The following is a 16,838-nucleotide window of genomic DNA, read 5'->3' as shown; positions in this document are numbered from 1 at the left end:
ATTGAATAATAAAAAAAAAAAATTGTGACATCGAAAAATTGTAAAATCGAAGAAAAAGCAAAATCGGAAAATTATGGTATGAGTTAATAATGGTCGAAGGTAAAGAAATCCAGATTTTTCAAAAATTATAGGATTTGATCTTGTGAAATTTAAGCTAAGGAAGTATAGTAATCGAGTCCATCGGTCGAATTGCCACTTTCATATTTTCTCGACGTGTCATGACCTTTACAGTATGAAAAAAGTGGTCTCCCGTTTCCGTTTGTCTGTCTGTCTGGTGTCTGTGTCCATTTTTATTAGACACGTAATCTCCAAAACTACTGGACCGATTGTTCTCACATTTTGTACGTATATTAGAAACATCATGTAGATGATTAAACCAGGAATTTAAAAAAAGATTTTTCTTCACAGGGTAGGTCACCACTCCACATCAGACGACATTACCCTGTTGATGAGTTTGCTTGATCATTTTAAAATTTAAGTCAATAAAAACGGTGCTTACATTCCAATATTTTGATTTTATTGTTTATTGTATTGTGTTACATACAGAGGATATGTTAGAGTTGATGTTAGGTATAATTAGAGTTTACATTGATCCAAACAACTAAAAATAGTATAGAACAACTGGAACTGATTCCATTCATATAAAATTTAGAACGAACTTACTACTAATCAATTCTTAAACGTCAACGCAGTTAAAATCTTCGAATCGAATAAATTAAACAACTCCCTACCCTAAGTAAAGAAAAAAAAATTAACAAGAAATATACATTTTCTCCGTGATCAACATCTATAAATAATATATACAGAAATACAACATCTATAGCCCATATAGAAGAGGTAACTGAAACCCATCTATTGTACTGGATTTTGACTAGGTAATCATGAAGACAAAAACAACGAAAGCTCTTGTGGACAGAATTGTCATTCATTTAATACCCTTTGGAACACCCTAACTAACGTCGCAACCGACCGAACGATTTAATACAATATCACAAATTTAAAGAGTATTCAACAACTTCAGACTTTTCAATTTGATAATAACATCGCGCGATTTTATTTGGTCATGATATTTGATTGTGCCCTAAAAATAAAAATACTACGAACATCTGACTAGAAAAATTCATAAAAAGGTACAAAACTAAACTTAGAACGAAAGATTTAAGGTGAAAAAACCCGCAAGCTTCTCAACAACGTCGCCAGCACGGTGGCCAGACACTCGGCTTGGGCCGCTAGGTGCTCCTCGATGCTCTTCTGCGAACTTCGGTCGATGTCGGCCGTTATGAGGAAGCGGAACGCCGCCGTGACGTCGTGGACCTTGAGGATGAGGTTGCGCGTCTGCAGCGGGGCCGTCGTGTGATTGGTCAGATCTTGAGAGAGCTCGGTGAGGCGGCGCAGGATGGTGAGGCAGATGGCGAGGTTCTCGGGCAGGTCGGGCAGCGACGGGTCCGACATTGCGATGACGAGCATCTTGCTCGAGCTCACGAGCTGGAGGGACTGGGAGGTGAGCTCTTCCTTCGCGATCTGGAGGAATTATCATTGTTAGTACTATTTTTCCCAAAATGGTTTGAGGTCGAACTGCGCATTTATAAATTTGTCCACTGGACGTCTGGCTACTTTTCTGTTTTCTCGACGGTTCGTGACCCGTAGACTACGAAAAAATAGGACTTCCGTTTCCGTCCGTCCGTCCGTCTGTCTGAATTTTTATTACACCGATAATCTCCGACCCTAACCAAAATTTACGTTAGTAAATACTATTTTAATTTGATAAAATAAGATACTTCTTCACATGTGGTTTTTAAATCTAGATCTTTTATAACATTTTGAGGTTATCATAATCATGGTAATTTTAAATTCCAAATTGATATACGTGTCTTCGAAAAAATGTTTTTCGAAAAATCTGGATTTATTTATCATCGACCAAATTTTTGGGATCACAATTTTTCGTTTTCCTTTTCCATCAATTTTACAATTTTTCGTTTTTTCAATTGTTTTAATTTCTCGACTTCCAGATTTTCGGTTTTTCCTTTCTGCAATTTTTAATTTTTGGATTTCTCAGTTATCCTATTTTTCGATTTCTTTCATTTTCAATATTTTGATTTTACAATATTTCATTTTTTCAGTTTTGCACCTTTTTGATTTTTATTTTCGAATTTTCCATTTTTCAGTTTTTCCTTTCTTCAATTTTTTTATTCGAAATTGTTTAATTTTACTATTTTTCCATATTACATTTTTTCATATCTCGATTTTTAAATTTCTTGATTTTTATTTTTCATTTTTCAAATTTTTAATTTTTGGATTTCTCAGTTATCCTATTTTCCGATTTCTTTAATTTTCAATATTTTGATTTTACAATATTTCGTTTATTCAATTTTGCACCTTTTTGATTTTTATTTTCGAATTTTCATTTTTCAGTTTTTCCTTTCTTCAATTTTTTTATTCGAAATTGTTTAATGTTACTATTTTTCCATAATACATTTTTTCATATCTGGATTTTTAAATTTCTTGATTTTTATTTTTCATTTTTCAAATTTTTAATTTTTGGATTTCTCAGTTATCCTATTTTCCGATTTCTTTAGTTTTTAATATTTTGATTTTACAATATTTCATTTTTTCAATTTTGCACCTTTTTGATTTTTATTTTCGAATTTTCTATTTTTCAGTGTTTCCTTTCTTGATTTTTTTTATTCGAAATTGTTTAATTTTACTATGTTTCCATATTACATTTTTTCATATCTCGATTTTTAAATTTCTTGATTTTTATTTTTCATTTTTCAAATTTTTAATTTTTGGATTTCTCAGTTATCCTATTTTCCGATTTCTTTAATTTTCAATATTTCGATTTTTATATTTCTAAGTTTCTCAATTCTTAATTTTCCGAATTTTCAGTTTTTTAAGTTCTTGATTTCATTTTTTTCTTTTTCGTTTTTTCATTTTCTTCACTTTTTAATTTTTTTCCATTTTTCAATGTTTCGATTTCATAATTTTTCGTTTTTTCAAGTTAAATTTTTTCAGTTTTACAATTTCTCGACTTCCGAATTTTTCAATTTTTCCATATTACATTTTTTCATTTCTATTTTTCAGTTTCCCACTTTTTAATTTTTCGATTTTTCAATTTTCCGTTTCCTTAATTTTTCAATTTCTTTGTTTTTTGATTATTCAACTCCTCGGTTTATATTTTTTTATTTCTCGATTTTTCATTTTCTGTTTCCTTCATTTTTCAAGTTCTTTATTTCTATTTTTCATTTTCCTGATTTTTTAAATTTATATTCCCAATTTTATAATTTTTCGTTTTTTTATTTGTTTCTATTTTACAGTTTTTCGTGTTTTCATTTTGTTTAATTTTTCAATTTTTCCATGTCTCGCTTTCATAGTTTTTCCTGCAACTTTAGTTTTTTCAATTTTTTAATTTCTCGACTTCCAGATTTTCGGTTTTTCCTTTAGTCAATTTTTAATTTTTGGATTTCTCAGTTATCCTATTTTCCGATTTCTTTAATTTTCAATATTTTGATTTTACAATATTTCATTTTTTCAGTTTTGCACCTTTTTGATTTTTATTTTCCAATTTTCCATTTTTCAGTTTTTCCTTTCTTCAATTTTTTTATTCGAAACTGTTTAATTTTACTATTTTTTCATATTTCGATTTTTCAATTTTTTTATTTTTGTTTTTCATTTTTCAAATATTTAATTTTCGGATTTCTTAGTTATTCTATTTTCCGATTTCTTTAATTTTCAATATTTTCATTTTACAATATTTTATTTTTTCAATTTTCCACCTTTTCGATTTTTATTGTCTTTGATATTTCGAATTTTCAATTTGTAAGTTCTTGATTTCCAGTATCTAGATTTTTCAAAGTTTTCATTTTTAAATTTTTTCATTTTCTTTAATTTTTCAATTTTTCCATTTTTTAGTTTTTGTTTTCTTCAATTTTTTGATTGGCAATTGTTTAATTTTGTAGTTTTTCTATATTACACTTTTTCATATTTCGATTTTTCAGTTTCCCAATTTTATCACAATTTTTCGTTTTTCCAACTTTAATTTTTTCAGTTTTTTAACTTCTCGATTTACAGGTTTTTCGGTTTTTCCTTTCTTTAATCTTTCAATCGGCGATTTTTCCATGTTACATTTTTTCATTAGGTACTCGATTTTTCAATTTCTTGATTTTTATTTTTCATTTTTCCAATTTCTTTAAATTTCAATATTTCGATTTTACAATACATGTTTCGTTTTTTCGAAACCTTTTCGATTTTTAAGTTTTCAATTTTTAATATTTCGAATTTTCAACTTTTTAAGTTCTTGATTTCCAGTATTTAGATTTTTCAATGTTTCAGTTTCATTATTTTCGTTTCTTCAACTTTAATTTTTTCAATTTTCAATTTTTCGACTTCCAGATTTCTGTTTTTTCTTTCTTCAATTTTTGGATTTCCAATTGTTCTAATTTTTCTACACCAGTTTTACATTGCTATTTTTCACTTTCTCAATTTTTAATTTTTTTCCGTTCCGTTTTTCAATTTCTTGATTTTAATTTTTCATTTTCTCAATTTTGTATCACAATTTTTCGTTTTCTCAGTTTTTCAAAATTTTGGTCTTTGATTTTTCAATTCCTCGGTTTTCCAATTTTTCAATTTTGCAGTTTTTGGATTTCTCAGTTATCGGATTTTCCGATGTGTTTAATTTTCAATATTTCGTTTTTTCGATTTTGCACCTTTTTGATTTTTAAGTTTCTCAATTCTTAATATTTCGAATTCTCTTGATTTCCAGTACTATTTAGATTTCCAAAGTTCTTATTTTTATATTTTTTCGTTTTCTTTAATTTTTCAATTTTCCCATTTTTAAATGTTTCGATTTCATAATTTTTCGGTTTTTCAACTTTAATTTTTTCAATTTTTCAATTTCTCGACTTCCAAATTTTTCAGTTTTTCTTCTTCAATTTTTCGAATTTTTAATTTTTCAATTTTCTGTTTCCTCAATTTTCCCAATTTCATATCACAATATTTCGTTTTTTCAACTTTAATTTTTTCAAGCTTTTAATTTCTCGAGTTTCAAATTTTCCAGTTTTACTTTCTTCAATTTCTTTACATTTTTATAATTTTGCACCTTTTTGATTTTTATATTTTTAAGTTTATCAATTTTTTTGATATTTCGAATTTTCAATTTTTTAAGTTCTTGATTTTCAGTATTTAGATTTTTCAGTTTTCATTTTTATACTTTTTCGTTTTTTCACTTTCTTTAATTTTCGAATTTTTGGATTTTTCAACTTTAATTCCTTCAATTTTTCAATTTCTCAACTTGGGGATTTTTAAATATTTCGATTTGCAATTGTTTAATTTTGCAATTTTTCCATATTACATTTTTTCATATCTCGATTTTTCGTTTTTTCAATTTTTCAAATTTTCAATCTTTGATTTTTAATTTTGGGATTTCTCAATTTTCCGGTTCCTCAATTTTTCAATTTCTTTTATTTTATTTTTTCATTTTCCCGATTTTTTAATTTTTCCGTTTTTTCTTTCTTCAATTTTTCGTATTGCAATTGTTTAATTTTGGAATTTTTCCATATTACATTTTAAATTCAATAATTAAAAATTGGTTCAATTCTGAAAAACTGAAAAAGCGAGAAATTAAAAAAAATTATAATTAGTGGTTACATATTTAAAATGTAAATTAGAAACATTGCAAATCAAAAAATGGAGAAAACGAAAATTTAAAAAATCTTAAAATTGAAAAAAAGAAAAATTGTAAAATCAAAGTTTGAAGAAATGAATAATTAAAGAATCGAAAAATTGCAAAAATTGAAAATACTTAAAAAAATCTAAAAATTGAAAAACCGAAAAATCGAATAATCCCACATTGAAAAAAAAAGAGAAATAAAACCAGAATATTGAAAAACCGAAGAATTGAGAAAATAAAGAAAATAAACGATAAATTGTAAATCGAAAAATTGAAAAAAATGAAAAACTGAAAAATTGTAAAATTAAAAATTGAAAATTGGGGAAATTTCGAAATCTAAAAATTGAAACATCCAGAACTTGGAAAATCGAAAAACTGAAAAAATTAAAAACGAAAATTCGAAAAGATAAAGACTGAAGGAACAAAAAATGAAAAATTGAAAAACTGCAAGTGGAAAAAATGGAAATTGAAAAAACAAAAAATTATAAAATTGGAACACCGAAAAATAAAAAAAATGTACAAATAAAGAACGCCGAAACGAAAAATTGCCAACTGAAACTATTGAAAATTAAAAGCTGAAAACTGAGAAATTCAAATTGAAACATGCAATACCAAAAAACTGGAAAATTCAAAAGTTGGAACTGAACAGCTGAAAAATTTTGTACTTGGAACACGAAAAATTCAAGTCAAGAAAGAAAAATTGAAAAAATAAAAATAAAAACCGACACGAAAAGTTTCCAAATGGAAAAATTGAAGAACTGAAAAATTGAAAATTCGAGAAAATCCGAAATCTGCAAATTAAAACATTCAAATGTTGGCAAATCGAAAAACTAAAAAATTTAAAAAGATTCAAGGAACAAACAGAATGAAAAACTGAAAAATTGCAACCCAAAAAATTGAAGAAACGAAAAATTGAAAAAATTGAAATTGAAAAAACAAAAAAATTATAAAAATTGCAAAATCTAATTACAGAAACAAAAAAAATTAAAACACTTTAAAAAGTTTAAAAATTGAATAATTCTACATTAAAAACAAACCAGAAATAAAATCAGAATATTGAAAAACCGAAGAATTGAGAAAATAAAGAAAATAAACGATAAATTGCAAATCGAAAAATTGAAAAAAATTAAAACTGAAAAATTGTAAAATTAAAAATTGAAAATTGGGGAAATTCAAATTGAAAAATGCAATACCAAAAAATTGGAAAATTCTAAAGTTGGAACTGAAAATCTGAAAAATTTTGTACTTGAAACACGAAAAATTCAAGTCAAGAAAGAAAAATTGAAAAAATAAAAATAAAAACCGACACGGAAAGTTTCCAAATCGAAAAATTGAAGAACTGAAAAATTGAAAATTCGAGAAAATCCGAAATCTGCAAATTAAAACATTCAAATGTTGGCAAATCGAAAAACTAGAAAATTTAAAAAGATTCAAGGAACAAACAGAACGAAAAATTGAAAAATTGCAACCCAAAAAATTGAAGAAACGAAAAATTGAAAAATTTGAAATTGAAAAAACAAAAAAAAATATAAAAATTGCAAAATCTAATTACAGAAACAAAAAAAATTAAAACACTTAAAAAAGTTTAAAAATTGAATAATTCTACATTGAAAAACAAACGAGAAATAAAATCAGAATATTGAAAAACCGAAGAATTGAGAAAATAAAGAAAATAAACGATAAATTGCAAATCGAAAAATTAAAAAAAATTAAAACTGAAAAATTGTAAAATTAAAAATTGAAAATTGGGGAAATTCAAATTGAAAAATGTAATACCAAAAAACTGGAAAATTCAAAAATTGGAACTGAAAAGCTGAAAAATTTTGTACTTGAAACACGAAAAATTCAAGTAAAGAAAGAAAAACAGAAAAAATAAAAATAAAAACCGCACGAAAAATTTCCAAATCGAAAAATTGAAAATTCGAGAAAATCCGAAATCTGCAAACTGAAACATTCAAATGTTGGCAAATCGAAAAACTAAAAAAATTAAAAAGATTCAAGGAACAAACAGAATGAAAAACTCAAAAATTGCAACCCAAAAAATTGAAGAAACGAAAAATTGAAAAAATTGAAATTGAAAAAACAAAAAAATTATAAAAACAGAACACTAAAAAATAAAAAAATGTAAAAACAAAGAAAAAAATTAGATAACCGAAAAATTAAGGAATCGAAAAGTAGAAAAAATAAAAACTGGAAACTCTAGATAGTAGTTAAGATATACTTTTTTTAGTAAATTAGCAAGTACATGTTATTTAGTACAGTCGTAGTTTCCTTAAAAACTTAGAAAATTTAAAAATTTGCAATCGCGCCATATTTGGGTTTAAATTTGAACTAACTGGACGACAAGAACAACTTGAGAACAACATTATGCTATCATAACCTCAAAATTTTGAATAAGATTAGAACAAATGATTTTGTTGAAATGTTTTATAGTAAAATAAATGTATTTGTTTAAAATTAAGGCAATTAAAAAAAAAATGATTAAAACAAATCTTTTTTATTCACTGACATTTCTAGCAACGATGTTATTGTGCTTTTTTAGTGTAACATGGTTTCTACTGTTGGTATTATTAGTTCAAATATCTGAACATAACCTCACTTTCTTTGAGTATCCGTATTACCAACACGAAGACACCAAATTTATTGATGGACTTCGACACCAAACCTGTTTTACATTAATTTTTAATCAAATGAACTTTTTTGAAGGACCTTACCTGGAACTTCTCCTCGCTGATGAGTCTGCCGCCCCCGTGGACTTGCGCGGCGGTGCACTGCGCCGCCACCTGGTCCAACCGCACCAGCAGACTGGCCATCGCTACGTCCGTTTTCGCTAGAAGCAGTTCCCTCGTCGAAGTGCACCCATTTTTTAACGCGGATCCGTTCTTCTGGTACTCTTTATCAAGTTTGGGCTCTTGAACGCCGTCCCGCGAGGACGACGCCCCAGCTTCCGTCTGGGTTTGGCTGATGGTACGCGAACACGTTGGACCATCTGGTGAAAGTATAGGGACGGCTGTTAATTGGGCTCCGCGGCCTACAAACAACCACAATCATCATTATTATTATCGTACTTAAGTCATAAACCACCTAAGTGCGGTGACGTCGGCGTGCTAACGGCGGTGGTTGGCCTCACCGTCAACCTCTCCCCCTTTTCCCCCTTCTCGACTTTCTCTCCATGCTCCCCGAACCCCGCCTCCAAGTCGCTATACATGTTCTTGTTCCTTTGGAGGTGGGGCGATCCGATCCCCGCCGTCCGCCCTTCCGTAGTCACCTTCGGCGGTTGCGCCACGCTTTTCTTCTGTCGGAGTACCTCCAACGGCGGTACTGGTGGCAGTGGCGGTTTCTTCGGCGGCAGGAACAGGTGCGGCGGCGCCTGGTGGTTGCCGTCCATCCGCGGCGGCAGTTTGGGTGGTACTAAGTCACTCGGTTTGATGGAGGCCGTCAGCGAGTGCGACCTCTGGCGCTCCTGCGGAAGGTTCTTCGGCGGTCGTTCTGGAGGCTTCTCGTCGGAGCTGCGCCTCGGTAGCGGATGGATCGCTTCTTCCTTGGCTTTGTCGGCTCGCAATTTGGCGCAGCACGAGAATGCACCTTTTCGGTCGACTGTTGCGTACTCTATGATGTTGGACTTCACGCTGCAGTTGCTGTTGCGGCGCTTGACGCCGTTGCAGCAAGAGGGCGTGCCGGGGTCATCGTCGTTTATTGTCAAGTTTTCGAAGCCTTCTGGGATCTGCGGGGGTGGGGGGATGATGTACGACATGATTTCTTCGGGGGTTAGTTCGATGGCGGGGGTCACTTTTTGTGTGGGTGGAGGGACGGACACGCTGGCGATGAAGTCTTCGAGGTCTTGGTCGTTGCTGACGGCACCTGTGAATGAGGGTCTTTGAGAGGTTTGCGATTTCATCGGAGAGTTATCTGCAGTGTTGTTGAAACTACTTTTTATCATAATATATTTAACTACATTTCAACTATAGGTTATATACAATAGGTACAAAGAAATAAGCCTCCCGTTTCCGTCTGTCTGTCCGTCTAATATATGTAGTTTATGATTCCGTATTGAGTTTTTATCCGAAACGTCCAGATTTTTGGAAAAAAAATCAAAATTTGTAAAACAACATTTTGTAATTTAATTTGAAATCAAAGTATTTGGTTTCGTAGGATTTATTCGGCAAAATTTTGTGCTGACGTCATCAATTTTTTGGAGGGGATAAGTAAATATATTTTGATTAAACGCTTATTAAACTTCCCTCGTCGAATCGAACAACCGAAAAACCAAAAAATGAAAAAACGAGAAATTAAAAATTTTTAAAAATTGAAAATTGAAAAAATGATACTTTGAAAAATTCCCAAAATTAAAATATTGAAAAATTGAAAAGTCGAAAAATTTTTAAATTCGAAAAATTGAAATACAAATTACATACATACTAAAAAGTTTAAAATCGGGAATTCGAAACAAAAAGAAAACGTAAAATTGAAAAATGGTAAAATCGTTAATATTAAATTTAAAAAAATGAAAACCAAAATCAAAAAACTAGAAATCGACAAATCGAAAAATCTACAATTAAAAAAATCGAGAAACGAAAAAAATTAAAAGTCGAAAAATTGAAATATCTACAAAAATGGAACAATTGTTAATATAAAATTTAAAAAATTGGTTCAAATTTCAACACAACTTCCCGAGCTCCTAAAGTAGAATGAAACATAAAAAATAAACACTAGATCAGATTTAAGAATTTAACTTGTTACTATGGAAATTTGCTATTTAACACATTTTAAATTTAACAAGTTTTTACAAAATTAATAATAGAGGCAAAATCAGTCTTTATCTTAGCAAGTACTAGGACCGCCCACCCGCCCCCTACTTTATCAGAGGGCATGTTATTTGCCAAAATAAGTTTTAACTTAGCAAGTACTAGGCCCGCCCACCCGCCCCTACTCTATCAGAGGGCATGTTATTTGCCAAAATTAGTCTTTTCTTACCAAGTATCCCGCCCACCCGCCCCCTATTTTGTCAGAGGATATGTCATTTGCCAAAATCAATCTTATCTTAGTAGCTATTAGCCCCGCCCACACATTCTCACTTTTCTTAAAACGTATGTCATTTGCCAGTTTGCTAGTATTTACTAAGATAAGACTGATTTTGGCAAATCAGATGATCGTGTGAGAAAACAGGGGGTGGGTGGGCGGGGCTAGTATTTGTAATGATAAAACTGATTTTGGCAGATGCCATATAATCCAAGAAAATAAAGGGCGGGTGGGCGGGGCTAGTCCTTGCTAAGATAAGACTAATTTTGGCAAATGACATATCCTCTGAGAAAATACGGGGCAAATCAAAAAACTATGAATGCAATGATAAATCACAAGTAAAAACTCATCATATTGTGCACATTTTGGGTAGAATTTATTCGGTAAAATTTTGTGCTGACGTCATAAATTTTTTGGAGGGGATAAGTAAATATATTTTGATTAAACGTTTATCATGCTTATACAGGGTGACTCAAATTTTGTTTCCCCATTAAAACAAAAAAGGCACCCACAATGTGAGAATACAATAGATACTGTTATTAATGTTATTATTTATCAGACTCATGATATCTCAATGAATGCAGAAAAAAATTTCCAGAAGAATCTCCAAAACAAATTCATATCCATATCAAAATTGGTCGAAGATTATACCGGAAAACCAAAAGAACGAGAAATGAAAAACTTTTAAAAGTTGAAAATTGAAAAAATGAGACTTTCAAAAATTTCCAAAATTAAAATGTTGAAAAATTGAGAAATCGAAAATTTGAAAAATGGGGAAATCAAGAAAATGAAACGTCGGAAAATTTTTAAATTCGAAAAATTGAAATACAATGTACATACATCCTAAAAAGTTTAAAATCGGGAATTCGAAACAAAAAAAAAACGTAAAATCGAAAAATGGTAAAATCGTTAATATCAAATTTAAAAAATCGAAAACCAAAAATCAAAAACTAGAAATCGATAAATCGAAAAATCTACAATAAAAAAATCGAGAAATCAAAAAAATTACAAGCTGAAAAATTGAAATATATACACAAATGGAACAATTGTTAACATAAAATTAAAAAATTGGTTAAAATTTCAACAGAACTTCCCGCGCTTCCGAAGTAGAATGAAACAAACACTAAACACTCAATCAGATTTAAGAATTTAACTTACTATGGAAATTTGCAATTTAACACCTTTTAAATTTAGCAAGTTTTTACAAGATAAATAATAGAGGCAAAATCAGTCTTCATCTTAGCAAGTTGTAGCCCCGCCCACCCGCCCCCTACTTCCTCAGAGGGTATGTTATTTGCCAAGATAAGTCTTATCTTAGCAAGGTACTAGGCCCGCCCACCCGCCCCCTACTTTATCAGAGGGAATGTTATTTGCCAAAATAACTTTTAAAATAGCAAGTACTAGGCCCGCCCACCCGCCCCGTACTTTATCAGAGGGCATGTTATTTGCCAAAATAAGTCTTATCTTATCAAGTACTAGCCCCGCCCACCCGCCACCTATTTTCTCAAAGGATATGTCATTTGCCAAAATGCTAGTATTTGCTAAGATAAGACCGATTTTGGCAAATCAGATGATCGTGTGAGAAAACAAGGTGTGGGTGGGCGGGGCTAGTACTTGTTAAGATAAAACTGATTTTGGCAGATGCCATACCCTCCAAGAAAATAGAGAGCGGGTGGGCGGGGCTAGTCCTTGCTAAGATAAGACTAATTTTGGCAAATGACATATCCTCTAAGTAAATAGGGGGCAAATCTAAAAAATATGAATGCAATGATAAATCACACATTTTGGGTAGAATTTATTCGGCAAAATTTTGGGACGACGTCATCAATTTCTTGGGGGTAATAAACAGATATATTTTGGTTACATGCTTCCAATAACTTTAAAACGTCTGTAAGATTGCAAAGTATTGTATAATTTTTGCAATTCCCGATTTATTCAATAAAATAAATTGTTTGATTGATTCATTAATTTTTTTGTGTCACCCTGTATAAGCAAATCTAAAAAATATGAATGCATTAACAAATTACGACTATAGACTGATCATATTTTGCACATTTTAAATAGGATTAATTATAAAATCGAAATTGAAAAATATATAAACCGAAAAATTGAAGAATCGAAAAATTGAAAAATCGAAAAATTAAAAAATCGAAATATCGAAAAATCCTGAAAGTGAAACATCGAAAATTGAGAAATAGAAAAATTGAAAAATCTAGTAATTAAAAAGTAGAAAAATCAAATAATAAAAAAATTGGGTAATAGAAAAGTAAAAAAATCAAAGGAACGCGAAAAATTGAAATACAATGTATGTACATACATACTAAAAAGTTTAAAATCGGGAATTCGAAACAAAAAAAAAATGGTAAAATCGAAAAATGAAAAAATCGTTAATACAAAATTTAAAAAACCGAAAACTAAAAATCAAAAAACTAGAAATCGAAAAATTTAAAAACCTACAATTAAAAAAATCGAGAAATCAAAAAAATTAAAAGTCGAAAAATTGAAATATACACACAAATGGAACAATTGTTAATATAAAATTAAAAAATTGGTTCAAATTTCAACAGAACTTCCCGCGCTTCTGAAGTAGAATGAAACAAACAATAAACACTCAAAAATTGACATATTGATATATCAAAAAATTCGAAGAATCGAAAAACTGAAATATTGGAAAATCGAGAAACCGAAAAATAAAAAATCGAGAAATCGAAAATTTGAAGAATCCACAAACTGAAAAATCGAGAAACTGAAACGTCTAAAATTGGAAAGAGGAAAAATTAAAAAATCTAAAAGTCGAAAAATTGAAATATGTACAAAAATGGAACAATTGTTAATATAAAATTTAAAAAATTTGTTCGAATTTCAACAGAACTTCCTGCGCTTCTGAAGCAGAATGAAACAAACAATAAACACTCAATCAGATTTAAGAATTTAACTTACTATGGAATTTTTCAATTTAACACCCTTCAAATTTAACAAATGTTTACAAGAGGTAAAATCAGTCTTTATGTTAGCAAGTACTAGGCCCGCCCACCCGCCCCCTACTTTATCAGAGGGTATGTTATTTGCCAAAATAAGTTTTAACTTAGCAAGTACAAGGCCCGCCCACCCGCCCCTACTCTATCAGAAGGCATGTTATTTGCCAAAATTAGTCTTATCTTACCAAGTATCCCGCCCACCCGCCCCCTATTTTCTCAGAAGATATGTCATTTGCCAAAATCAATCTTATCTTAGTAGCTATTTAGCCCCGCCCACCCATCCTCGCTTTTCTTAAAACGTATGTCATTTGCCAAAATGCTAGTATTTGCTAAGATAAGACTGATTTTGGCAAATCAGATGATCGTGTGAGAAAACAGGGGGTGGGTGGGCGGGGCTAGTACTTGTTAACATAAAACTGATTTTGGCAGATGCCATATAATCCAAGAAAATAGAGGGCGGGTGGGCGGGGCTAGTCCTTGTTAAGATAAGACTAATTTTGGCAAATGACATACCCTCTGAGGAAATAGGGGGCAAATCTAAAAACTATGAATGCAATGATAAATCACAAGTAAAAACTCATCATATTGTGCACATTTTGGGTAGAATTTATTAGGCAAAATTTTGTGCTGACGTCATCAATTGTTTGGAGGGGATAAGTAAATATATTTTGATTAAACGTTTATCATGCTTATACAGGGTGACTCAAATTTTGTTTCCCCATTAAAACAAAAAAGGCACCCACAATGTGAGAATACAATAGATACTGTTATTAATGTTATTATTTATCAGACTCATATGATATCTCAATGAATGCAGAAAAAAATCTCCAGAAGAATCTCCAAAACAAAATTCATATTCATATCAAAATTGGTCGAAGATTATACCGGAAAACCAAAAAAACGAGAAATCAAAAACTTTTAAAAGTTGAAAACTGCAAAAATGAGACTTTGAAAAATTCCCAAAATTAAAATGTTGAAAAATTGAGAAATCGAAAATTTGAAAAATCGGGAAATCAAAAAAATGAAAAGTCGAAAGATTTTTAAATTCGAAAAACTGAAATACAATTTACATACATACTAAAAAGTTTAAAATCGGGAAGTTGAAACAAAAAAATCGTAAAATCGAAAAATGGTAAAATCGTTAATATCAAATTAAAAAAATCGAGAAATCAAAAAAATTAAAAGTCGAAAAATTGAAATATGTACAAAAATGGAACAATTGTTAATATAAAATTTAAAAAATTGGTTCAAATTTCAGCAGAACTTCCCGCGCTTCTGAAGTAGAATGAAACAAACACTCAATCAAATTTAAGAATTTAACTTACTATGGAAATTTGCAATTTAACATCCTTCAAATTTAACAAATGTTTACAAGAGGCAAAATCAGTCTTTATCTTAGCAAGTACTAGGCCCGCCCACCCGCCCCCTACTTCCTCAGAGGGTGTTGTTTGCCAAAATAAGTCTTATCTTAGCAAGTACTAGGCTCGCCCACCCATCCCCTACTTCCTCAGAGGGTATGTTATTTGCCAAAATTAGTCTTATCTTACCAAGTACCCCGCCCATCCGCCCCTATTTTCTCAGAGAATATGTCATTTGCCAAAATCAATCTTATCCAAGTAGCTATTAGCCCCGCCCACCCACCCTCACTTTTCTTAAAACGTGTCATTTGCCAAAATGCTAGTATTTGTTAAGATAAGACTGATTTTGGCAAATCAGATGATCGTGTGAGAAAACAGGGGTGTGTGGGCGGGGCTAGTACTTGTTAACATAAAATTGATTTTGGCAGATGCCATACCCTCCAAGAAAATAGAGGGCGGGTGGGCGGGGCTAGTCCTTGCTAAGATAAGACTAATTTTTGCAAATGACATATCCTCTGAGAAAATAGGGAGCAAATCTAAAAAATATGAATGCAATGATAAATTACAATTAAAAACTCATCATATTGTGCACATTTTGGGTAGAATTTATTCCGCAAAATTTTGGGATGACGTCATCAATTTCTTGGGGGTAATAAACGGATATATTTTGGTTACATGCTTACAATAACTTTAAAATGTCTGCAAGATTTCAAAGTATTGTATAATTTTTGCAATTCTTGATTTATTCAATAGAATAAATTGTTTGATTGATTCATTAATTTTTTTGAGTCACCCTGTGTAAGCAAATCTAAAAAATATGAATGCATTAATAAATTACAACTATAGACTGATCATATTTTGCACATTTTAAATAGGATTAATAAAAAAATCGGAAAATTGAAAAATCCCAAAACTGAAATGTCGAAAAATTGAAAAACCGTAGAATCGAAAAGTTGAAAAATCGAAACTGAAAAATTTATAAACCGAAAAATTAAAATGTCGAAAAATTGAAAAATCGAAGACTTGAGAAATCAAAAATTGAAAATTCTAGCAATTAAAAAGTAGAAAAATCAAAAAATTGAAATTATTTAACTATATTTCAACTATAGGTTATATACAGTACAAAGAAATAAGCCTCCCGTTTCCGTCTGTCTGTCCGTCTAACATATGTAGTTTATGATTCCGTGTTGAATTTTTACCCGAAAAGTCCAAATTTTTGGGAAAAAAATCAAAACTATAAGTCAACATTTTGTAATTTAACTTTAAATCAAAGCATTCGGTTTCGTTAAATTTTCAAATACTATTGGAAATTCTCGAATTCTTAAATTTCTAGATTCTCAGTTTGCCGATTTTCGAATACCTGATTTCTCACAAATATTCACAAATTCCAAAACCACATTAAAATACCATTTTCCAAATTTCCAGTTTTCAAAATTAAATTTTATAATTTTCGAATTTTGAATTTCAAACTTTCGACTATCAAAATCACACGTATGAAATGCCATTTGCTTAAATTTTCGGTTTCTAGAGTTCTAATCGGTAGTTCTAAAATTTTCAAATTTTGTTTCAGAATTTTCGAATTCTTAAGTTCTTGGATTCCCAGTTTTCCGATTTTCGAATTCTCACTTGCTCTTAAGCATTCTGGTATCAAATTCTCAAGCTCCAAAACCAAATTCAAGTACGATTTATTAAATTCCCGATTTTCAAAAATAAGTTTCCCCATTTTCAAATTCCCAGGTTCTGAATTCCAAATTTGCAGTTGTGAGATTCTTACACTTCTTACTACAGTTGTCTGAATTTTTAGTTTCTAATATTGTA

General features: G+C 30.3%; 1 protein-coding gene across 2 annotated transcripts in view; it reads right to left on the bottom strand.

Annotated features, from left to right (window-relative positions):
• Positions 1 to 182: 182 nt before the first annotated feature.
• LOC135125139 (uncharacterized protein) overlaps positions 183 to 16,838 on the bottom strand; it is a 275,297-nt gene continuing 258,641 nt past the window's right edge. For both annotated transcript variants that reach the window (XM_064050495.1, XM_064050496.1), the window contains 3 exons: positions 8,750 to 9,526; positions 8,380 to 8,696; positions 183 to 1,521 (listed from right to left, as the gene is read on the bottom strand). In XM_064050495.1, the coding sequence (XP_063906565.1) occupies positions 1,159 to 1,521; positions 8,380 to 8,696; positions 8,750 to 9,526 (1,457 nt within the window). In that variant the 3' untranslated portion in view covers positions 183 to 1,158. The remainder of the gene's footprint in view (positions 1,522 to 8,379; positions 8,697 to 8,749; positions 9,527 to 16,838) is intronic.

Source organism: Zophobas morio, unplaced genomic scaffold (assembly GCF_036711695.1).
Source record: "Zophobas morio isolate AGI-343-1 ecotype UQ-CSIRO unplaced genomic scaffold, CSIRO_AGI_Zmor_V1 ptg000008l, whole genome shotgun sequence".
Classification (NCBI taxonomy): Eukaryota; Metazoa; Arthropoda; class Insecta; order Coleoptera; family Tenebrionidae; genus Zophobas; species Zophobas morio.
This window is presented reverse-complemented; position numbering and strand designations above follow the sequence as displayed.